At 36.0% G+C, this 26,638-nt stretch overlaps 1 protein-coding gene across 1 annotated transcript in view; it reads right to left on the minus strand.

Moving 5' to 3' along the window:
* Positions 1-240: 240 nt before the first annotated feature.
* The window catches only part of LOC126970950 (nephrin-like), a 122,090-nt gene continuing 95,692 nt past the window's right edge, over positions 241-26,638 (minus strand). The window contains exons 12-17 of the mRNA XM_050817096.1: positions 17,013-17,146; positions 13,038-13,197; positions 10,773-10,914; positions 2,671-2,819; positions 1,331-1,428; positions 241-474 (exon numbers count right to left, since the gene is read on the minus strand). Coding sequence (XP_050673053.1) covers positions 346-474; positions 1,331-1,428; positions 2,671-2,819; positions 10,773-10,914; positions 13,038-13,197; positions 17,013-17,146 — 812 coding nt within the window. The 3' untranslated portion in view covers positions 241-345. The remainder of the gene's footprint in view (positions 475-1,330; positions 1,429-2,670; positions 2,820-10,772; positions 10,915-13,037; positions 13,198-17,012; positions 17,147-26,638) is intronic.

Here is a 26,638-nt window from a genome sequence, read left to right on the forward strand (position 1 = left end):
CTTTATTAAAAAAATGTATGTACATTTACACTTACGGCCGTTCCCAATATACTATATAACCTAAAGCTGTCCTAATATACCCCAATAAGTCATTCTTATCGCCTTATATTGGAACGCGGGAATTGAAATTTCCATACAAACTTCTATCGCTGGTAAGCTATACGTCGTCCCATTGACAGACAGCGTGTAAGGTGTAAGCGGATAAGGTGAGTTACCGTCGATAAGTTTATTGGGACAGAAAAGTTACCACAACGATAGTTACGATTTTTATCTCAAGTAAGAGATAGACTGAATATTGGGAACGGCCGTTAGACGCTTAATACTAATTAAACAGAGAAAAGCGGCTTATATGCAACTCTCTCGAACGCTTGAGAACGTTCGAGACGCTGAAGTCGGCAGGTGCAGCGGACACGAGCGAGAAGCAAGGATGTCCGCGCTGCTTGCGGTCACGCCGCGATTCACGACCGATATGTTCTGTGGAATATTTGATGACTTCAGCCAACCATAGGTACTGGCGGCATAAAAAAAAATACGGGTTGCACTCCGGCAGTGCCGACAGAAGTTAAAACTTATTTTGGTGCGTTAGACATTTTTAGATGGGTAACCCAGGTAGGGTTATGAAATGAAAAAAAATGAAAATTTTATTAATTTTTAGAAATTTTCGAATACATTTAATATTCTTTAGTGAATCATCGTTAGCAGTTTCCACAACTCTTGTATCATCATCATTATCATTAAAAATATTACAATCTTAAATAGAAACTATAGGTTCATGATAACTAATATAGGAAATATTTTTTTTTTTGATTCGAATAATACATAATATATAACGAAACGTAACGGTGTCGCGAGTCCAGAGATTTTATCTCATCTAAAAATATGCGTACAGCGCTAAAAGAAGTTTTTACTTCAAAAGTTCATATAATTTTTTTTAAGGAATAGACGAGTGTACGGGTCAAATGATGTTAAGTGATCACCGCCGCTCATATTCACTCAATTACCAGTTAAGTCACAAGAGCGTTGCCGCGCTTTAAGGAACACGTGACACGTGTAGTTACAAGCCTATCTAGGATGACACCGACATGTCATACAAGATAGGCTTGTAACTACATACATAGTTATAGGTGAGATGTGCTTGAGTAGTGAGGACGTGATAGGCGAGAGCGGGTCGCGGCGGACGGACAACGATTCCAAGAATTACAATAATCGTAACTAGAATTAGATTGTATATAAATACGCAATTATTTTTAAACTTTTTAGTGCATATATTGTTTTGGAATAGTGTTTTTGAAGTCGGTTGTTTTTTGTCAAAAATTTTTTTTATACTCACATAATTATTGGTTAAACTGTGCGCTCGATCATCGAAGGAACTCAGAGCATCAGCTTCAGTTATTAACGTTTTATTGTACTCCACTTCTAACTTCTTATCTGAGAAAACAGAGTATAAAAATACATGTTAAATTAGCAGAATAAAATTTTGCTATTATTATTATTTACCTTATTCACTCAACGAAGCAAGTTTGCGATTCCTATAAAGGAGCAATTTGTTGGGCACCGGACTAAGTCAAGTCTTAATAAACTGATACATAGTACATTCAACTTATTTGTAAAATCAAATTTACAAATGGAAGTCAGAGAGCTTTATATTTTGTATTATATTGCATTTTTGACTGCTTTATAAAGAAAATATTAGGACGACACATTGCCTGTATGTAAATTGTAACTAGCCATTACAGCTTTCAGTCAAATATTCAATATTCGAACAGAAACAAATAAATATCAAGTTTGAAATAGTTTTTGTAAAACGCTGGTGTATTTTATATTTAAATCATACCTTTAACCTATTTGTAACCTTTTTATGAGAGCACTGTCGAAGAAGATATTGTTACTAATATAAAGTAAATATAAAGAAATATTCAACTAAAAAAAATTGCATGCGTACAAAATACAAATGTTTGCATTGCATCTGCATTGTGCATGAACCCCCAAGCTGCATATGAAGTCCTGGTACGTGTTGCTAGAATGACACATGATTTCAACCGCTATGAAAGATATTACTATCACCACTAATATATATATATTATGTTCTCCTGGTGTCTATGTAGTTAAACCTCGTGCGCATAGCGTATAGCGCATATATTAAAGTATACTCCCGTCATACATAAGACAATCTCTTCTTCAACTATGATCGCCTGGTACCAAAACACGGTATAATGCTTCCTATCTCATTATCTCTCATGTTATGAATTTGTTTGTCTGCTGTTTTAACTGTCGTTATATCGTTTCATCGACTTTCGAATCACAACGATGCTAAGGAAGTTTTCACTTCAATAAATAAAATAATGGTGCGTTAATAAGTACTACTTGCGATTATCGTTATTCGAGATAGATTGCGTAGAGTCAATATCGGCACGATGTATGTCCACATCGTTTGCCGAAAGATGCTAGCACCAGTATGTATGGACTCTGAAACGCGCTTTAAGTTTTTGTTTCCATATTGTTAGGCTACTTAATATTTATTTTTGTTAAATAGTTTAGCAAATAGTAATAATAATAATAATCCCAGTAGCGTTCAACGTTTAACGCACGCTCGTTGGAAGTCGCATTAGAAATTTCACTTAAATAAATTGGAAGAAATTCGGTGCCAATGTCACTTTAATCTAGTTATACTTGTTAGAATAATGTCTGGTTCCTCTTCTCCCGGCTCCGCCTTCAGTTCAAACTGACTGTTGTAGTCTATCTTGGGCGATACAGCATAAGTGCTCAGATTCTCGCGTTTCTGCATCGACTCGACACTGCCATCCATGTAGAGTTCATTACTGTTGATCAAAATCAATTAATGTCGTATTCATAATATTATCAAATATTCTAAATGATTTAAATTTTAATTTGGCACGAGTTATGTTCGGACGATCATAAAAGGTCTTTTTAAAAAATTATTATTTATTACACAAAACTAATTACAATGATATTAAAATAGACGTGTTACTTATAACAAGACTGGAGCGAAAGTGAATTATAAAAATATTAAATTATAGACAATCGAAGTTCAGCGTCAGCATCTATTCACTTGTTCAATCTGCCACTCAGCTCTTTCACACCGATGGGGCCCCGGTAACGCCTCCCCCTTCAAGATGGAAGCGTAACTTGCAGCTTCCTCCAGCGTCCTCGCTGGCTTCTTCACTGGCTCTTGGGTTAGGCTTCATCCGCTTGCTCTTAAGCCATTGATAGATCTTTTTGGATATTATCACGAAGCCTATGAAGTATAATATTACTGTAGTCCAACTCGGAGTCGCCATGATGAGGGGCAGATTAACTTCATCTGGATCTTCCACCTCACGTGCCTGGTTAATAAGACCACGGATGTTGTCTAATGATATATCCTCGATATGCAAAGTGAAATCAGCTGGTGACTTATATGAATAGTCTTGTTGATGTGGCAATGGTATAATTTCATTCATATTTAAAAATTTTCTATGAGCTTGAAGTGTTCTATTCATTATTTGAATCACGCATCCTTCTGAAATAGTAATGATTTGGGGTCCCTTTATTTTTTCGTAATGAGTCCTTCCAACACACATTTTCCTCACTAGCTCTCCCGTTGTTGGAATAACAATCCAGCTGTTGTCGTTGATCTTCTGAATTTTCCCACTACGCAAAACCATTTTAGCTAGTGTGCAACTGGCAGGTTTGTGTTGCACCAGTGCGATGATGCAGTCTTCATTTTTCTTTATAGACAATTCATTTAGTTGGCTGCATAGAAGTGTAGTCTCGGAGATATGCCGGCATCCGTCATCAAGGTAAGCGTACCCCTCACTTCCAAGTGCAAGGTATTTGGATTTTGGGATTATCGTAAGGTTTTGTTTATCGGGGATGGAGTACAGGTGAACAAGGTCATAAATCTGGAGGTCAACCGAGGGGATTTCTAATATAAAATTTAGTGTGTGCATTGTTTTATAAGCTTTAACCACCACATATTTCTCTATATCATCTATTGTACGTATACCTATTTCCGAGATTGGGTTGAGAAAATAGTTTTTCTTGATACTTAGTAATTCATTAATTAAATTATGAGGATTAATTATACTAGGATGCATGACTTCCATTCGGGCAAACGTAATTGCATTTTCTAATATCATTAGCTTATTTAAAATTAATTGTAAACTAAAACTTAATTGGACGTATATATCTAGAAAATGTAATTGATTATAAACTAAATTAGAACTATTAGAAACATTATTAACTATCGAGGCTAGTTTATTCTGATTCTTATTAATCTTTTCTAATTCTGAGGTAAATTCTTTAATAGTATTTTCAGCCAAAAAAAATGATTTTTGTTGCTTGTTTTTAATATTATTAACGGTATTCTGTATAGAACTAATTTCTTGTTCTATTTTTTCTGCGTCATTATTGTCCAAATTTCCAGTTATTGCTTTGACTATTGAGCCAAGCCCGTTTACTAATCCTCGCTTAACTCTATAATTATTAGAATAAGATCTAAATAAGCTAAGTTTCTTATCTACCAAAGTAAAAGTGTAATTTAACTGATCTTTGTATGTTTTATGCGAATCTCCGGATACTGTATTTACTTCTAAAGACTTTGTTATCATAAAAAGTGAAAGTAATTTCAGTGACGAAGATTGAAGTGCTGTAATATTGTATACACATACTCGGCTGAAGGAATCGATCTGCTTAAATACTTGCCCTTCTTTAATAAGTACAATGCCATTTGTATTATCTATTGAGTCTATAACTACGTCAGCTGATGCGTAGAGCACGAGGGCTCCTGCGTAGAGCATGAAGGCTCTTGAGATGAAGATCCTGTAACAAGATGCGGCCGTCTGAGCAGCTTGTAATGAACTCTTATCGATTTGGCATTCGGATGACTACCAATAATTTCGGCTATATTATTAGGATGCAAGTGAATTATTTTATACGGACCTTTATAAGTAGGTTTTGTTTTGTCGTCTCGCGCCGTTTTTGCCACCTGTTTGTAAACAGTTTCACCTACCTTGAAAGCCGCTTCTTGTGCTGCCTGGTTCCTCTTGCTAATTATCTGCTCCTTATTTTTAGACATGTATGCTGTAACGCACTCTTGTACAGCTTCTGCGTTATTTTTATGTTTTAGAACATAATTTTGATAGAATTCCTTCGGGTAATACAGTTCAAGTGGATTCCTAGATGCTGTATGTCCAAACATTAATTCATGTGGTGTATACCCAGTACTGGAGTGAATTGAATTATTATAGGCGATAAGTGCATACTTCATTAATAAAGGCATAGGATTGTTTTTATTTGTCATTCTCTGAATTCTTATTATTTCAGCAATAGTGGAATGGAATCGTTCTATGGGAGAATTTGAGTTAGGGTTGTAAGGGGTTGTGAAATGTATGTTAATATCATGTAATGCAAAGATCTCTTTTATTAAATCATTTTCAAATTTCGAATCCGAATCTGTAGTGATTTTCATGGGTAAACCGAAAACAGAAAATATTTGTAATAGTGCATCTGCTACTTGAACGCTACTTGATGCAGTTAGGTTGATGGCTTGTGCAAATTTTGAGAAATTATCTATAACTGTTAAAAAAAGTTGCCCCACCTGTGGAGTATAAGTCCATGAAGAGATGCTCCATAGGTTTTGTAGGCGTGTCCGTTAAAGCCAAAGGTGGTCTCAGTGGGTTTCTTTCATATTTAGCTCGCAAACAAACATCGCATTGATTGATGTATTTTTGAATGCTAAGTAACATATTTTGCCAATGATATTTTCTACGGAGTTGTTTATATGTCTCTTGTATTCCCCTATGAATTGTTTTTCCTATATGATGTTGTTTTATTAAATCCTCCTGTTCAGTTTTATTTTCCACTAAGGTTACCCGTGATGTGCACTTAAATAATTTTGGACCTCTGTCGTTAAATACTGTTGTATACACACGTGAAAATGCAAGGTATAACTCTTCATTATGAAAAAAACAGTGAAATACTCGATCTGCTACAGTATGTTCCTTTAAGAATTTAATTATTTCCTCTTCTGTATTATTTACAGGGATAAACACATCTTTAATTACTTGCCTAGAGCTTGTTGACCTATTTTCTATGCGGTAAGTTGATCCTGGGGTCGACCTAATATGAAATTGTTTTTGTTGTCTATCTATAGCGTCAGATATTATAGGTATACCACTGTTCTCATTATCTGGCTGTGTGTGATTAGTGGATACGAGTTGTTCAGGGTCATTTGCTACCGTTATATTATCTCCTTCTGTGACTATAATTGATGGTGTGACGTTTTCGTTTACTTCAAGGTTGTCCGTTTGCAGTTCGCCTGCCTGTTCCCTACGTGCATATTCAAATATTCTATTTATTATTTCATCATCATCATTATCATCGAAGTTGACTGCTAACGAATCTATACTATTATGAAAAATTTTTGCCCTTGACAATGCGTCTGCGTTAGTGTTTTGCCGACCCTTCTTGTAAACTACTTGATAATTATATTCTGCCAACTTTAAGCGCCAGCGTGTTAATTTTGAGTTTGGATCTTTAAGTGACATTAGCCAAGTTAACGGACGGTGGTCGGTGTATATGGTAAACTTCCTACCATACAAATACGGCCTAAAATATTTTACTGCCCATATGATCGCTAACAGCTCTTTCTCTATGGTAGAATATCTATTTTCCGTTTCAGATAGAGTTCTAGACGCGTACGCGACTGGTTTATCTGAACCCACACGTCCTTGGGACAGTACTGCACCAATTGCTACTTCTGATGCATCTGTCGTAAGGATAAATGGTTCATCAAAATTTGGATATTGTAATAGAGGTGCATTTGTTAATATTTGTTTACATTTGTTAAACGCATCGATGAACTCAGGTGAATGAATGACTAAATGATTTTTCTTGAGACATATGGTCATAGGTTTCGTGAGTTTTGCAAAGTCTTTTATAAATTTTCGATAGTATTGGATACTACCAAACCTAGAAAACATTTGACTTCCTTCTGCGTTTTTGGAAGTGGAAAGTCTAGCACTGCTTTAATTTTGTCCCTATTTGGCTTTAAGCCTTGGTCTGTAAGTTCATGGCCTAAAAATGTCACTTGTTTTTGGAGAAACTCTGACTTATCTAGCTGTATCTTGAGATTATGCATTTTTAAACGTTCAAAAACCTGTGTTAGCTTATGTATGTGTTCTTGTAATGATGTAGAAATTATAAGTACGTCATCGAGGTAAGTAAATACATTTTCTACACCTCGTAAAATATGGTCCATAAGACGCTGAAAAGTACTAGGCGCATTCTTTAAACCGAATGGCATCCTAAGGAACTCATAATGACCTCTTTCTGTTGAAAATGCTGTTTTTTCTACGTCACTCGGGTCCATTTCCACCTGATGGTATCCGCTAGCTAAATCAAGCGTTGTGAAATATTGTGCTCTACCTACCCTATCTAAAATATCATAAATATTTGGAAGTGGATATTTATCTTCAATTATACGGTCATTGAGTCTTCTATAATCTATTACAAGCCTCCATTTTATTTTTCCTGATGCATCTGGTTTTTTTGGTACAATATGCACAGGACATGACCATGGAGAAATGCTTTCTCTAATTATTCCTTGTTTAAGGAGATTATCTATTTGATTACGAATCTCTTGGCGTTATTGCGGAGACTGCCTATAACTTCTAACATATACAGGTGTTTCATCCGTAAGCCTAAGTTTATGCTTCACTGAATGGTTAAATGTTAATGGAATATTTTCAGAGTGAAATAATTCCCTGTACTGATAACATAAACGTGATATTTCTCGCTTTTCCTCTTCGTTCATGTGATGTGTTCTAATTTTCTCTAAGTTTTTGCAAAGTTCTCTATCTATCTCTGATCTAGTAGTAATTGAATGAAGCTCACAAGAAGTTTCCGTACTATTATTATTAATAAGGCTCTAACACGAACGGAGCTGTTGATTTTATAAACCCTTTTTCAGTATTGAAATTTAGTACAGACGTCCGAAAATAACCATTCTCTACTTTAATAATTGCAGCAGGCGAAATTACACCATTATTCCAAAAGTAATCTTCGTGCAAATATTGGCCGTCTACATAATTTGTTTTAACCTTTATTAATTTTTGACATCTTGGTTCAATGCTAATATTTCTTTTTGGGTAATCGAAATTAATAGGTATAGTTGCGCTTGACGTACATAATACTTTATCTTTTATATCTATATTACTGCATAAGACCTTAAGCAAATCTAGCCCTATTAGGCCTTTATATTTAGGATCAAAGTCAAAGATTAGAAATTTGTGGAATAATTCATTATTAAAAACCGGTGGTAATGGAAGGTGAGCTACTAAGTCATGTCTAGTAACACCATGCGCAGTTTTAACTTCAAAAGGTTCATAATCTATACAATGTTCAAAAATTGTACCGATTATAGCGTCGGGTGATATCATCGATCGCGAGGCTCCTGTATCTATTAAAAACTTACCTTTATATTCAGGTATCTCGATGTAGGGCAAATGATCTTTATAGTGATGATTCAGTTTTACTAGCTCTGGTTGTCTGTGTTGTTGCCATCCCGAAAATCCAGTTCATCACATGAGGTAATTGCCTGATTTTCCCCAATAATTTGTTCATGAATTTCTTCAGAAGGTGGCTGCTCCTCAAAATACTGGTGGTGATCATAATCAATTGGGTTACTTACCTGATAGTAGTCGTTCGGGGTGTAGAACAACTCTTCGAAAGCAAATTGTGGCTTCTCTGGCTTATTGACGGACCTCATACTTACATCTGATACTTTTTGAGTCGGATTTATATTTTGTTGAGGCATATTAGGTTGATGTCCAAAATTATTACGTACATTACCTGAAGTCTTGTGACCTTGGTGAGAATTCTTCCAAGGCAGGCTGGACTGTATCCACTGCTGTCGTTGTTGTGAATTCATATTATTTTGTTGGGGTACAAAATTAGGATTGAATAATCGTGGAGGGTTATTATCAATAGAACGCAAATAATTATTTTGTGGGAATAATCTAGAATGATCTGTTTTCTGTCTTATTTGCGAAGTAGATGCAGTATTTGTACCAGGATTTGCTTGCCTATAATAAATTAGTTTAGCTTCCTCCTGTCTAGCCGCAACAATCGTAAGCTCTAACGACGTGGGTTTCATAATCCTAACACCTATTCCTACGTTAAATTCTAACTGACTTATATAATGTTCTATTACCATACTTTCATAATAACTTTTATCGGTATGTTTTCCGACTGTAAATAATGTATCTAATATGTCCCTAAGTCGTTTTCCAAATGTTTCGGCGTCCTCCGATTTAAGGCGACGCATTCGAGTAAGTTCCTGCATTACTTGGATCTCGTTTCTCGTTTCTCCTAAACGTCTTAATAACGCATGTTTAACCTCCGGCCACGAGTCCAGTGAGTTTTCGTACGCTATAGCATCTATAGCTGCGCCACTAAGCCTACTCTTAATTAAACTTATTAACACGGGGTGCGCTTGCCAGCCAGGCTCTATTAAACTAATAACGCTCTCTACTTCTCGTATATAATAATTTAATGTTTTGGGGTTACCGTTATATCTCGGAATTAAATCACCCATAGTCTTAATAACACTATCGCAATCTTTAAGAGACATTATAGCTTTCACTGTACCCTAGCCTTACTTAACAATGCAATAATTCTACGAAGTATCCTATATCCGTGTGAAATCCGTGGCGATTTTAGCCTAACGACAACACACAATAAAATATATGTTCATATAAAATTCAAATTATTTTCCAATTTGAAGTAATGATTAAAATAATATCTAAAAAAAAAAAATTTACGACAGGAAATAGAGCAAAGGAACTTGGAAGTAAAAGAGTACTTACCGAAATCTCTGCATCTCCCGCCGGACTTTGCCCCAGAACAGGATTTTCAATTTTCCGAAATTCCCGTTAATCGTCCTTTTAGGTTCTTATATCCCGATCGCGGTTATTACGATTAGAACCGTTCACTTGATTTTGAAAGTGCCGCGATCCTACCGACTGCGCCAGTTATGTTCGGACGATCATAAAAGGTCTTTTTAAAAAATTATTATTTATTACACAAAACTAATTACAATGATATTAAAATATGACGTGTTACTTATAACAAGACTGGAGCGAAAGTGAATTATAAAAATATTAAATTATAGACAATCGAAGTTCAGCGTCAGCATCTATTCACTTGTTCAATCTGCCACTCAGCTCTTTCACACCGATGGGGTCCCGGTAACGCACGTTTGGGAAAAAATATCAGACTGCATTTTTACAATGCACGCGTACACCGTTACGCTAATTCGATACCCTGACGTTAGCTGGTTAACTAGACTTATTACAGATTTTATTTTGAAAAAAGGTCCAGAGTTTTCATATAAAATGCTAAGAAATGTATAATGTAACGTAATGCAGCCAGCTCGAGCGTTTGATCATCGAATCGACGTATCGCACAAAACCTTTCGTTACGTCACAATCTCTGTCGTTCTTTCTTCATTGTCAGTCGTGTAAAAGGAGTTCATTGAAAAATTTAAATGGCCAGATCAGTTAATATAATTATCTGGTATACAACCTTTGCTTTATATTTTCTTAGAATAGAACCATACTTTTGCGAACTTCAAAAAATACTTAGAATATTATGTGCATGCGTTTTTCTGAACGGAGAGTCTTGACAAACGGGAGGCGAACCAGGAAGTGATCATGTAGGTACCTAAACTTTTTGTTAAGAATACTATTGAACATTGTACAAAACCTTACGTGGAGGGTTGGTGTTTCCGATGCTGACTTGTATGTCTCCTGTACAATACACCGGTGATCGCGCACACGACCGCACTCAGTAATGCTGACGTGCCCACTATCAGCACCATCATCGGCGTTATTGCCCCTGGGATACCACCACCTACACACAAGTATTTTCATCACAAGTAAATTTGCTGTTATTATTTCAACTCCTTAACTTGGAACACTGGCGTTGTTTAAGACTTACTCCAACATCGCAATATGACGAAAATTTATAAACAAGAATAAAAAATAATTTATAAGGTTATATCTCAAAAGGGGTTTATGGTTACAGTATTTTTATAACTTATTCTAATTTTTATGAGTGTATTTAGTTAGTAAGTTATCATTTACAGTTACACAGTCGGTACAAAAACAGTTATAATATTACTGCATATAATTAATATTCAACTAAAGAAATGGAAAGAAAATGTAAAGTAAAGTAAGGAGCTTCCTTGTGCGGATTTTCCGGGACCAAATGGGTCAAATAAAGCGCGTACACTTCGTACCTTCTTTAAAGGCCGGCAACGCTCCTGTGATTCCTCTGGTGTTGCAATAGAACGTGGGTGGTGGTGATCACTTAACAACAGATGACCCGTACGCTCGTTTTTCCTCCTTTTCCATAAAAAAAAAGAAATAAAGAGTCAATGTTGATAGGCCCCCCACAACATGGACCAATGATCTGGTAAAGATCGCCGCAATACGTTGGATGAGGGTAGCGCGAGACCAACAATCGTGAATAAAATTGGGGGAGGCTTCTGTCCAGCAGTGGACTTTTCCGGTTGACATCATGATGATGATATAACTGTCCATAAAAGTGCTCTTTCTATTCTTTCTTTCTAAAACTACAAGTTACTACAAATGTAGACATTACGGTATGTAATATAATTGTTACAGGTCAACCATAGTCCTATTTTAACTACGTCAATATAGTAAAGTCTTGTACATAACATCTAATTTATCATAATAAAAGTTTGTATTTCATTAGGCTAATATAAAAAATTGTAATTTTTTTCATACCGATCGTATTTTATGTTAAACCGAAGTCATTAATTGCAGCATATATTATGCGTCAACGGTCTCAGTACAGCCACATAATGACGTGGCGTGCGTTTCGAATTTTAACTGGGGTATTTGATTACTTGAATGATAATGAGTATTCTTACTGTAAATAAAAATGATAGCGATGCTGCTGATATATTTTCACGCATTTCACATTCATTCCGGTTTCGTTGGAATATTCCGTACAGAAAGTATGCTAGTCTGTATATTAGAGAAGCCAATATTCTGAACATGGAAAGCCGGAGAGGGCTATGCTTCGCATAAATGATTTATGGAATTATATAGACAAAAACACTTTTATGGGCAAATGAGGGCCGAGTGGTTGAATTTCATTACAAGGAAAATTGCACTGGATTTTCGCGGATGAAAAATTAAGCTACCCGTACTAATAGTACGCAGATGAAATCTCAGGCAGATGCTAGTAAGACAATTATTTTTAGTACAATTTTGAATATGTATTTTAGTGCCACAATAATTTATTTTATTATTACTCCTAAATGTCAGTTCAGCTCCAAACGTCAAATAATGGGGTAACTGAAATTCATTTAATTTTTCAAATCCATTTATAAAATCCTGAGATTTAAAATACTTACATACTTTAGTATCGATCGTAATAAAAGTTTTATAAACAACATAAAGGCATTTGTATTCTCAAAATTGATTCAAACGAAATTCTATTAAATTATAGTAAGGGCAATAGCCTTATTATAAATTGGAATAAGAAACGTTATAATTTTTACTAAGTATTTGTCAATCCTAATTTAAGTACAGATAAGTTCTGCTGTATGCCGCAGAATTCATTCCAAATCTCATCTGTATTGGGCCAACCCACAGAGTCTTAACTACTTCTTACTATAAATTTATAGGAGTCTAGACCAAAGAATAAGTTACATAAAATAGTTCAAAAATCATAAATATATTCTTACGTTAATATCCATTTTGTTTTATCTTAAGCTTTTTTATAGATGAAAATAATATTATTCAAACCAAATGACGTTCTCAAGAAATCTCTATCTTTCCGTTATATTATCAATTCCATTTCCTAATATTGGATAAAATTAAAATGATCTTTATTGGTTTTCAAAATTATTTCATCTATGAATGCTACAATATTAAAAATAAAGACATTTTTTATAACTGTAGTAAAAACTGGCGTGGCACTAGAAGATTCAAATAACTTACCTATAAATCTGTCTGGTGGTCTAACAGCGGTTGTGTGCAAAGTTACAACGTCACTTCGTCCTTTAGAGTTGGCTGCATACAGGTTGACCAAATAACTAAAGCTCAAGTCCACATCTGCAACGCTGAATGTTGATACGTTGGATGTAATATTTGCATGCATCTGCAAATATAATGCTGATAAATAACTACTTGCTTACAGATTCTTTTGAACTGATTTTCTTAGAATAGTAATCGCTCTTGTAACTGGAAAGAATAAGAAAAGCTATTTCAGCACTTGTAGCAGTACTTTAAAAATACCTGTGTTGGTAATAATATAAACGAAGAATAGCCAAACAAAAAAAAAATTCTAAAATTCTCCTACACCCTAGTGTACACCTTACCCTACCATTTTGTAGTACTTCTAATAACAAATAAAGTGACTCATAAAAACGGAAAGTAACAAGGAAGTTGAAAACTCCAGAGTTAAGACCAACCTTCCTAAATTTTAACAGAAAATATTACGTTAAGGTAATTCTATTAAAAGAAATTGTAATTTTTATAGCACAATGTAGCTCCTATATACATTTAAGGGAAAATATATCAACATTAAATTTTGTACCAAAACAGACCTCGATTGTGGATTATCACAAAGCCTCTCACCTAAATAACAATAGACCGCAAAGCAAATTTCTGATACCTTCAGTAATTAATAATGGAACAAATAGTATGATATGCAATATTGTGTTACAGCATCAACTATAGTGGAATTTTAGTCTCATTTTCATAGAAAATTTCCAATTGTGTCATCAATGTAAAATTTTAAACTTATTACAATATCATGTCTATTGTATCGAGAGTACGTTCTTCCAATATCTCTTTCGTCTCTTTTATGAATTTTTTTTCTGAACCGATTTAGATGAAATTTACTACTAGATCTTGGAAAAGGTTATCTTTTATTGCGATAAAATAAGTGTAGCATTTTAAAATTTGACCTGTGAAGGCATGAAATAGGAGTGAAAATTCGTATTCAAGTTACGGTTTCACCCCTAACTCCGAATTCAAGTTTGATTATAATATTTTGTACAAAATAGGCTAGACCTTGGGAAAGGACATTAACTCCCATTTTTTTAGAAAAAGGACATAAGGGATGAATGAAATGAAAACTACAAGGTGAATAGATCATATAGATCTAGTCTTGCCAGACTGGAAGTTACTGCCGAGGTTGGGAGATAATAGAGCGTGTTCTCAAAAATAGTATCGCAAAAAATAAAAAAATATGCAAAGTTACTATTCTACGCGGACGAGCACGCGAGCAAAATCTAGTTTGTTCAAATAAATTAACATTTACCTCAGTCATAGTATAAAACCACATACAGCCACTCTTTTATGAGTTCCGTTAAATTAACCAGTGGACTCCTTTGCACAGGATGCCAGCTAGATTATGGGAACCACACCGGCACCTATTTATTGTAATTACTAGGCAAATGAGACTAGGCATCTTATGTCTAAGGGTGACGAGCGCAATTGTAGTGCCACTCAGAATTTTTGGACTTTTCAAGAATCCTGAGAGGCACTGCATTGTAATGGGCAGGTCGTATTAATTATATTTTATCAAAAGTCAATCATACTAATTGTCATATCATATTTATGAGGCTTAATATTGTTGTCTTCATAACAGAATAAATTTTATTCCACTCAGTCTATTATATTTTAATTTCTGGGAATGCTTCATTCCTCTTATGAACTAAACACAAAACAACGGTTGCGATAAACAAGGCTTAAGATTTCCCCGTATTTATTTCTGCAGTCCTTCATTTTAATAACATAAAAATATTTCTAGTAGAAAGACCGAGTAGTATCATAATATGTTTACATGTGAGCATCAAATATTACTATTATTATAAATTACATATTTTTTTTATGTTTGAGCTAGTCAGCCACCAAACAGTAAATGACGTAGACTTAGAACATATAAGCGTATAAACGAGCTGACGCCACGATAAACTGTATATCTGTATATGTAAAAACGTATAAACGACCTGTATAAATACCACTGGACAGGCTGTTCCATATGTTTGACAGCAAATTTTTTGTGCCTATTTCAAGCGCCACTCGCGAGCGTCCAGAGAACTAATTTTGACGTATAATACAAATGGCTGCGAAGGAACGTACAATACTATTAAGTATTTTTACATTTTGTATTAATTTCGTTCGTTTACCGTGTTATTTATACTTCAAGAATCAACACAATAAACTACACATTTTTTTATATATATAATTTCCTACCATCTATCGATGTTTGCTGAGGTTGTCATCACTAGTTTTAGTACCGCAGACTCTCGCTACATGGCCAACAGCGCCAAAATGGCGAATATCAAACAGGCACAAAAGCACTTTGACAGCCACCAGTCAAGTGGTATATCGTAGAGATCAGTGTTACTTCGAATGCTAAGGAGCTAATACCAAGAGGTGTGTTTGACAACTTGGCAATCAGAATCGGTTTCAGTAACAATCAATTCGTTTTCTTTTTCTATCTTGCTGTATCTCCGTTAAAGAAGTTCTTCTCTTTATCTTATGGTAATTTGAATCTCCCTGCCCATTACAAAGCCACTCAGGATTCTTTAAAAACCCTCGCCACCTGTAGACATAAGAAGTCAAGTCTCATTTGCTCAGTAATTTCACTAGCTACGGCGCCCTTCAGATCGAAACACAATAATGCTTACACATACTGCTATACGGCAAAAAGTTATACCCATAATCTAGCCGGCATCCTGTGCTAAGGAACTTCGAACTGGTGAAGTGTAGCAATTCCTTAAAAATACCAGTTCATTTAACATTGACTCCATTTTAATAGTACTGTTTTGTGCCTCCGAATTTATTTATTTATTAAACAGGCTAACCAACTAGATACATTATTTATAATGTACGAATAATATAAACAAATATAAGTGTTACTATTTATATAATTCTTAAATAAAGGTATGCACAACGTTACTAAACTAAATAAACTAATTAAAAAACTAAAAAAAACAACTACTAATTACACATTTACTAACATTTTTCTTTTTAATGATAAAGATCACCTCTTTTAAACAAATGTTGAAATTTCAAAAAATATCAATATTCAGATCTAAATTAAATATTTTATTCTAGTTTACGCCTAACCTACGCATGCCAAACTTGGAAGTACACATAAAAAATTAAAAACAAAGTTAAACAAATTAAAAAAAACCGCCAACGTGGTATGGATCGAAGCATGCGGAATATTTAAAAAATTTGGCCATAATACGATAAGCATTTAACCAAAGCCAAAGATGCTCTGACCCAAGCTAGAAAAATTAAAATGGAAGTGGGCAGGTCATGTAGCAAGAAGAGAGGTGGACCAGTAGGGTAACAAAGTAGAAGGGTCCATACGGAAAACGTATCAGAGGTAGACCTCACACAAGATAAGCAGACGATATATACAAAATTGCTAGCCCCTGCAAATAGCTAAAGACAGAGATAAATGGAATTCTTTATAGGAGGCCTTCACCTTCACCTAGAGAGGGGCACAAATTCTTGCACAAATAATTTGGTTTTATTCTAGTTTTTCAAAATAATATTGTAATAAACATTTAGTTAAATCCACATTATCACTGTAATCATACATTTGCAGTTATTTCTATAAAATTTAATAAATATTGGGTAATTAGTACCTATTCGACAATTAAGTACTGGTACACAAATGCCAATTTCTTGGAGAACATCTGTACCTTACATAATTTATACATCTGGATATATATCTATCTAGATAGTCTCTTGCTGCTAGACAACCGATGAAAAAAGGCAAAGTTTAGTACTATAGTATGTGTGACAAGCTACGTCTTATACTCGCGATTTGTATTTGTGTGTGAATGGCTCAAAATAGTGGTTTACTTTTAAGCCCATTTTCTTCGACGTTTTCACAGCTGTTACCGTCTATCTAAGCATATAAATGATCTAAATCTAATAACTTACAACCATAGCCGGCAACTGCAACAGCTCCATATAGAACATCTGCGGCAACCCTCCGTCCATCCCCTCCGAGCACTGAACTGCTAATTCCTGGCTCGTCTGATTCACTGAGCAATTGTGCACCGCACTCGGCCGAGCTGTCGGTGATACGGCTCGTTAGATCGCTGACAAATACCTGATATTTTACTTACAATGTCAGCAATACTATTATAATATGCTATTCTTTTACATAATATAAAGTGAAACTTCTTTATCGCAGCATAAGAGAAATTTTAGAGCAATGCTGTCACGATTTTCAGTTGCCCGACAGATTTTATTTTCTGACATCTGTGACTTGCCTTAATATTCAAAAACAACATTATATATTTTACATTTACCTTCAATTTCTTATACTAAATTATTTTATGAGTGAAAGTTTTTAAAATGTGAAATAAATAAATGCTGGATTCCCAGGAACATTTTACTCTTTCATCGATAAACAAGAATAAAAGAAAAATGAGAACCTAAGAATGACTTGACCTGTACAAAAACTAAGTGTTCAATTTTTCATGAATACTATCAATACAACATATCATCCTTTGTAAATTTTTACAACAGATTTAAAAATAAAATTAAACCTTGTTGTAAAATTGGTCTTAGTCAATGAGTCTGTGAAGTCACGTGGCAATTTATTTATCTATCTAGGAACTATGTAAGCTATTGTACTTTCATCGAACGCGTTAGATGCACGAGGCACGTGCAACCAGTTTGAACCGTTTAGTTGTTTTTAATTTATTTTTATAGTTGACGTAATTAATTCAGGTGATTAAATAGCACGAATTTTCCTCGTTCTAAGATGTCAGTTTGCCTCGTTTTCAGATCCACGCTTTCAAACAGGTATGTCTGATTGTTAACGATGGTATAATTTTCCACAGGTTTCGCTTCCCAACTCTACCAAGTAGAGCAGAAGCTTCAATCGACGGTGCTTCTAACAACAAAGGCACATTCCGAACAGCATTGGTATTTATCTAGAAATACACAATAATTTGAGCGCATATTGTTATAATTTATATAAAATATAAAAGATGAACAGTTTTTTGCCTGTTAGTGTCATTCAGCATAAGGTTTTATTACTCAGCTAGTTACTGGCTTTATAAATACACAACTAATGGTAAAGCAATCTAGGAAAATCTATTTTGTTCAATCAAGGTAATAGGATTATATTATGATTGTGGTTATTCTCTGACTAATGTGAGTGATACTCATTTATATAAAATTCGTTTTAAAGTATTCAAACGCATGTAATTGAAACTCTATTTTTTCCATACATGGGGCACACACACAAAGGTTTGCGCTTCTAGCTAATCGGAACTATTTGAATTTCAAATGATATATTTTTTGAAACATTGCAACCTACTTAGTAATAAAAAAAATCGGGGCGGGAAATAATTTGTCAATTGTTTTTTATCACACATCAAATTTCTACGTACGCAACGAAAATGGAATTAAGTCGAAAAGATTTTAGAGCAATGATTTTTTATAATTTTTGCCGCTCGTCTTCAAAATGCTTTTGGGAGAGAAACACCTTGCTTGAGCATCGTGAGGTGATGGTTTGCTGAAGTTGAGAGAGGTCGGGTTTCTTTATTTCGTAAAGGACGGCCTTCAACTGTCGTCAACGAAAATAATGTGGCTTCTGTTAAGCGGATAATTAAAGAAAACCCGCGGAATACCTATGAGAAAATTCGATTTGAAAGTTGACGAATTGAAAGTTTGGAAACTTTGTTGTCGTTAGATCCCTCATGAACTGATAGCAGAGCTCGCGTGGAATGGTGCATTAGATGCTAATGAAGTACGACCACGAACATTCTTATGCTGTTTATGAAATTGTCACAGAAGATGAAACGTGGATTTATTGTTTTGAACCCGAAAAAAACCAGCAATCATGCGAATGGGTGTTTGAAAATGAGAGCAAGCCAACAAAAGTGAGGCAGGCGAGAAACGTTGGTAAAAAAATGATCTCATTTTTTTCTCAGCTACGGGTCCCATCTGCACAATTCCACTTAAAGATCAAAAGAGTGTAAATGCCGAGTAGAATTCTACCATATGAATTTTTGGGGTTTTCAAGAATCCTGACCTGTATTAGGCAGGGCGTAACAATTACCATCAGCTGAACGTCCGGCTCGTCTCGTTCTTTATTGTCAAAAAAAAGGACAGGTGGATTAGGCTCTACCACACAATGATGTGCCTAATTCATAGGTTTTCTCGTAAGCTGGTGAAACTTATACGTTGAAGCTTACGTTAAATAACTCAAGTGATAACTGGTCATTGCTATTTTAACAAACAGCTGTTGAATATATGGAGATGTCATCGAGTGCAGGGCAAGAATTAAGAATAAAGTAATTAGTTCGGAATTCAGGAGTGCAGCCCCGAGGTCATTCGAGGATTGATTAATGACATTGAATTGATGGGATGTCAAGGTTAACCGCAGACTCCACTACGCAAAATAGGCGCACAGTAAACGTCGTGTTTTCTTTATGAGAAAAAACGAGCCAACTTCACGTGATTGTAAGTGATACACCCTGCCAATTTGCAGTGCGCTCAGGATTCTTAACTGAACTTAAAAATCTTTGCGGAACTGAAATTGCGCTTGTCACTTTCAGAGATACGATTTAAATCTCATAAGCCAAGTAATCTCATAAGTCAAGTAAGATGGTTTGACGGACAGGTAGCCGGTGGGGCAGTAAAGTCCTCGAAAGGGGACCACGCACCGGAAGATGCAGTGTTGGTAGGCCCCCCACAAGATCGGCCTGAATACGTTGGATGAGGGCAGCGCACCGATCGTTGTGGAAATCTTTGGGGGAGGCCTTTGTCCAGCAGTGGACGTCTTCCGGCTGATGATGATAGAGCCAAGTAATGAGGACATCCATAGGAGAAACAAAGTCACTGACATAGCAGATGATTGCGAAACTGAAGTGGCAGTGGCAGAGCGTAATATAGTTTTTATACATCCCTACTAATATTTTAAATGTGAATGTAAGTTTGTTTGTCACGATTTTACGCCGGAGATACTGAAGCTGAATTGATGATGAAGATTTTGATGAAATTCATAGGGGGATTGCGAAAGTACATAGGCTACATTTAATCCCGGCAAAATTCACATCAAAGAGCTATAATTATACCAATAGTAGGTTTAGTTTGCCATACAATTGTTCCTTGAAATTAGATTCATATAATATGTTGGGACATAACGGGAGTGAAAACAGGAAACGGAAATGGAATAGGACATAGATAATCTTCAATTCCAAACTTGCTTATTATTTTTAAAAACCCTTTATCTACGCGGACGAAGTCGCGGGCATCAGCTAGTAGGATTTAAATTTGGTAAATAGCCCGTGATTAACTATACCTCCTTACTGTATTAGTCTGTAAAATTAATGAATTTTATAAATAAACGTGGTTTTGAAAACGATTAAAAGTATTTAACAGGATGCTTAAGCGTTAGTTTACCAAGTCAACAACTAGGGGTATTAAAACATCCTTATAAGCAAACACAAGGCAACCCTAACGTAACCCGACCAGATATTTTATCAATGTTACCAACGTTAAATATAAATTGGCATTTTCGTAGAATTTTCATTAATTTGCGGCAATCGGTTGCTGTGTATTTGGTGAGAGTGATTTATCGCTCTATAATGTAATATATTAATAATCATAATTAATTCTCGAAACAATATTCCTGAAATACGTAATCGTTTCCTATGAAATATGTTTTTCACATAACAATTTTCAAAACGCTTCGCTTAGTGTTGAGTTTGTTTATAATATTTTATAACCAGAAACTTTCACTGCCATGAGCGATAAGCGACCTGTTATACCCCAGTTATGTAGGTATTAATGCTGACTTAATTGCTATTCCATCTCAACCAGCATTATTGAATCAGTTATATAAGCCCTAGCTGCGCGCGGGCAGCCAGTTCGTGCTCGCTTCTCATAAGTTACGGTTCTGCCCAAGGGTCTCTAAAACTATTATTGTATAATCAAGTCTTCATATTCCTTATAATATATTATATTTCTTTGTGTTAAATAAATGTTTTTTTTAAAAAGCGAACTCAAAAGAGACCCATAACATTTTTGGTGGCAGCGGTGGGATACGGAAATCCCCAGTGACCTTAAACTATTCATAAACCAATAAAAATCATTACTCATAAAAGTGTGAATCTGTGATCGTGAAAAGTGTTATTCATCGTGTAATCAAAAAAATCCCCAGTGATCTTAAACCCAATAAATCAAAAATCGCTATTCATAAAACCGCGAACCTGTGATTGTGAAAAGTGTTATTCATTGTGTAATCAAAATCTCCAGTAATCTTAAATCATATACAATCCAATAAATCAAAAAGTCTCTATCCACAAAATCGTGAACCTGTGATCGTGCAGTGTCGTTCATCGTGCAACTTGCAACACAATCGTCGTGAAGGACTGAAGAGTCAGCATTTCGGGAATCACGTCTTATCGCATCAATGCTCGAGGCATTCGCCGTATTAGCCGCCTTATCGTAAGTCTTTTGTCATTGTTTTGTCTAGAGCTGTTTATTAGGGTCCCTCCAGACTATTTGTTAAAATTATTATAATCAATTAGTTTGTTAACTATTTTACAAGATCTTATATATTTTATGTCAAGCATCATTACACCTGCGACGTGTCGCGTGACGTAATATGCCCAAAGTCTCCAAGGTTGAAGATACTAAATTAAATATTAACATCCCCGAAGTGGACGAGGCCTCCACCGATCTAACTAAATCACCAATACATTCGCCAAGAATCACTAGAGCCACTCTCGCAGCAACAGTCATGGCTGAATTAGACCTAAATACCCTATTTAAATTTATTAAACCTTACGACGGCAGCCGGGAATCAGTCAATTCATTTATAATTAATTCTAATAACGCATATGAGCTAGCTTCCGACTCACAAAGACCAGTTCTTTTCAAATATATTCTTAGCCAGTTGCATGGAAAGGCAGAAATTGCTTGCTCTATAAAGGAATTCACATCCTGGGATCAACTCAGAGAATTTCTTAAAACCCAGTTTTGTGAACGCAAACATTATTCACATCTTCTTACGGACTTACAAGAAAGTAGGCAGAACCCACAGGAAAACGTTAGCCAGTATTCGCTTCGAGTGGAAACTTGCCTCTCACAATTATTAACCGAAATTTCCTTGTCTAACACTAAAGCTAAAGAGTTACCTGGTCGTACAGCCGCTATGGAGGATCTTGCCCTCCACCATTTCCTTATGGGCCTTCAACCACGGGTCTCGAACATTGTGAGATGCAGGTCGCCTAAGAATCTTAACGAGGCCATAAACCTCGCGATATCTGAAGAGAGAATTCAACAAAGTATTTTCAAGAGAAATCCTAATAATGAGCACAAACCAAAACCTTTGAATCAGTATCGGCAACCACAAAGGTCACCAAATCCAAACACCAATTCACAGCCTTCAACTTCTAATTTTCGGGGATCAACAATCCCATCATCAAGTATCATTTGCCGATACTGTAAAATACCGGGTCACGATATATCAGTGTGTCGGAAACGCGACTATAACAATCGTTTCCGTAACCAACAAAATACCTTTCAGAAACAAGGGCCTCTCAGACCACCCTCACGTGTCAATTTCCTTCAAAACACATCTAGTGAAGCCTATGGCCAAGACGAGGTTGATGATGCTCAACCCGGTCAAGGTCAGGATTTAAACTAAGGCCTGGCCCGCGCTTGTGCCGTCCGGGCCGGAGATCTTCCAAAATCGACACAACACTCAAAATTCACAAATTCCTACCACGTACTAACCGACAGGGTAGCCAGCCCCAAACCGACAGTACTATTCACCTTAAATCCAACACTAACCGACAGGGTAACCGGCCCCAAACTGACAGTGTTACTACCATCTTACCATGTACTAACCGACAGGGTAGCCAGCCCCAAACTGACAGTACTACTCACCTTAAATCCAACACTAACCGACAGGGTAACCAGCCCCAAACTGACAGTGTTACTACCATCTTACCATGTACTAACCGACAGGGTAGCCAGCCCCAAACTGACAGTACTACTCACCTTAAATCCAACACTAACCGACAGGGTAACCAGCCCCAAACTGATAGTGTTACTACCATCTTACCATGTACTAACCGACAGGGTAGCCAGCCCCAAACTGACAGTACTACTCACCTTAAATCCAACACTAACCGACAGGGTAACCAGCCCTAAATTGACAGTACTATTCACCCTAAAACCAACATCAACCAACAGGGTAGCCAGCCCCAAACCGACGATGTCTCCAATTTCATGTCTAGCCCAAATCAAGGAAACACTCACAATCAAAATATTTACGAAGTAAATATAGACACAACTAAAAGGTTGTTACCACACGTTCTTTTAAACACGCAAGTTTCACATGTTCCCCTTACGCTCTTAGTTGACTCAGGATCAGCTATATCACTAATAAAACAGTCCAGTATATTATATAAACAACATCTAAAACGGGAATCGATTAATATTAAAGGAATTGATCCAGGTGAGGAAACTACACTAACACTTGGCCATTTTGGTCTAAAATTACAGCTGGCCGAAAAGAAAACGATTTGTCATAGGTTTCATGTCATATCGAATATAAATTTACCATATGATGGCATTATAGGTACCGACCTCCTTACATCATTCAGCTGTAACATCGACTATGACACAGACATTTTGAAAATAGGTAATTTTAAAATACCACTTCATTTTTATGATCCATACTATGTAATTCCACCTCGTACAGAGACTGTGATCGAGTGTTCAATTCAAAACACTGACCTTAAAGAAGGCCTAATCCTGGATCAACATCTTTCCCATAACCTACTTCTATCCAACTGCATAGTAAGAGTCAAAGATAACAAACGTGTTAACGTAACGGTCGCAAACATATCGGAATCCCCTATAACCATTAATCCAAACTTGAAACTTAATCTTGAACCCCTATATCCCTCAGCCTTGCAAATTAACAGTACCTTCACCGAGCTCGTTGACCGAACTACAGAAGTAATAAACTCTTTAAGGACTGGTCATTTAAATCATGAGGAATCCCAAGCTCTAATTGAACTCTGCTCACAGTACTCCGACATATTCCATCTACCCAATGATCAGCTCACTTATACTACTGCACTTAATCATCGAATCAAAACGAGCTCCGATGTTCCAGTTCACACAAAATCATATAGGTTCCCTGAATGTCATAAGAAAGAAGTCGAAACCCAAATTGATAAAATGCTTAACCAAAATATTATAAAACCATCATCATCACCCTGGAGCTCACCGATCTGGATCGTACCTAAAAAGGCCGATTCCCAGGGGCAACGCAAATGGAGAATTGTAATTGATTATAGGAAACTAAACGACATTACAATTGGGGAAACATATCCAATTCCCCAAATTTCAGAAATCCTGGACCAGTTAGGGAAAAGTAAGTACTTTACTACTCTCGACTTGGCTTCGGGCTTTCATCAGATCCTCATTTCCCCAGATGACGCACCCAAAACAGCCTTTTCAGTGCCTCAGGGCCATTTTCAATTTACTAGGATGCCATTCGGCCTTAAAAATGCGCCTTCAACTTTCCAAAAATTGATGAATAATTGTCTCTCTGGTCTCCAAGGTACTAGATGCTTCGTATACCTGGATGATATAGTTATCTACTCTTATGATCTAGCTTCACATATAAAAAACCTTACATCTGTTTTTGATAGACTCCGAAATTTCAATTTAAAATTACAACCTGAAAAATGTGAGTTTCTCCGTAAAGAAGTTGCCTATTTGGGGCACATCATTAGTGAAGAAGGCGTTAAACCGAATCCCGAAAAGACTAGATCAGTCTCCGAATTCCCAACTCCAAAATCCCCCAAGGATATAAAATCCTTTCTTGGGTTAGTATCGTATTACCGAAGGTTCATTCCCGATTTCGCTAAATTGGCCAAACCACTAACTTCTCTCCTAAAAAAGGACACTTCTTTCAGCTGGAATAATGAACAGCAATTGGCTTTTGAGTCACTCAAAAACAAATTGATTACTGCACCGATACTAGCTTACCCGGATTTCACAGAGCCATTTCTTTTAACTTGCGATGCCTCAAACTTTGCTATCTCTGCTATCCTATCCCAAGGTAACGTAGGACAGGACCGTCCAATTGCCTATGCATCTCGTACACTTAATAAAGCAGAGTGTAATTATAGTGTCACCGAGAAGGAGTGTCTAGCCATAATTTTTGGCACAAAAGTCTTTAGACCGTATCTGTATGGTCATCGTTTCAAAATTTTAACCGACCATAAACCACTACAATGGCTATTTAATTGTAAAGACCCGGGATCTAGACTCATCCGTTGGCGACTAAAACTCGAAGAATTCGAGTACGATATTCAGTATAAAAAAGGCAGAACCAATTCCAATGCAGACGCTCTCTCTCGTTTTCCTGTGAATCCAATTCAATCGACAAACCCCACAACAACTAACCCGAACGCCGAACAAAGATCACAAAATCTCGATAGAGATTTAATGGACCTACTCATCTCTCCACCCTCATTTAATCCTGAGGAAGATTTATTAAATCCACCTTCCAATATTCCTGACACCTTAAGGGATGAAATTGAACACGAACTACTTGACTTACCTCTTCAAAACTTAACTGACTTACCTCAACAAGAATCAGCTGACTTACCCCAATTAAACTTAGACGATCTACCCGACTGTTTAATAGAACAAAGTACACCTGAAGTCCAGGTACATGATCCTATACCATCCACTAGTACATCCCCGGATGTGCCAATTGACGATTACTCAACCTTCCTAAAATCAATATCAAATAAGGATAAGACCTTCGACACTTGTATCGAAGAACGCAATGAAAGTTTGTTGAAAAGCCCATCAAAAATAATCCTAATCCCCACTTCAATTGACTTGGATGAATCAAACCCGTACATCTCAGAAATCCTAGGCAACTCAGAAAATTCCGATACTATTACTAGCAGTGAAAAGGAATTATTCAAATTTATAAAAATAAATAACGGCAACAAAATTTATTACCTCTTATTCACCAGAGTTCATCACTTTGATAATGCTACATATCCTGAAATCTATGAAACATTTAAACATATTAGAAACGAATTACTAGTAATTGAAAATATCTCCGAAATTAGCATTTCTGATTTGAAAAACCCATTTGAAAAACATTCCTTTATTAAAATCTATAATATGTTGAGTTATTTATTCCATGAAACAAACATAAAAATAGTTATCTATCATAATAATATTATATATCCTTCCCCATCCGAAATAAAGAAAATTATGTATGAAAACCACGACATCCCCGCGGCAGGTCATTTGGGATCCGTCCGTATGCTCAATAGGATTAAAGAAACGTACTATTGGAAAGGTATGCGTAGTGACATCGAAACATATGTCAAACAATGTAAATCATGTCAGGAAAATAAAGCTTTAAGGAAAATAAATAGAGCCCCAATGCAGATCACAAGCACTTCAACTGCTCCATTCCAACGCATATCTCTCGATGTCGTAGGTCCACTGCCTGAGGCTGGCACTGCAAGGTTAAAGTATATCCTTAC

This window comes from Leptidea sinapis, chromosome 22 (assembly GCF_905404315.1).
Source record: "Leptidea sinapis chromosome 22, ilLepSina1.1, whole genome shotgun sequence".
NCBI lineage: Eukaryota > Metazoa > Arthropoda > Insecta > Lepidoptera > Pieridae > Leptidea > Leptidea sinapis.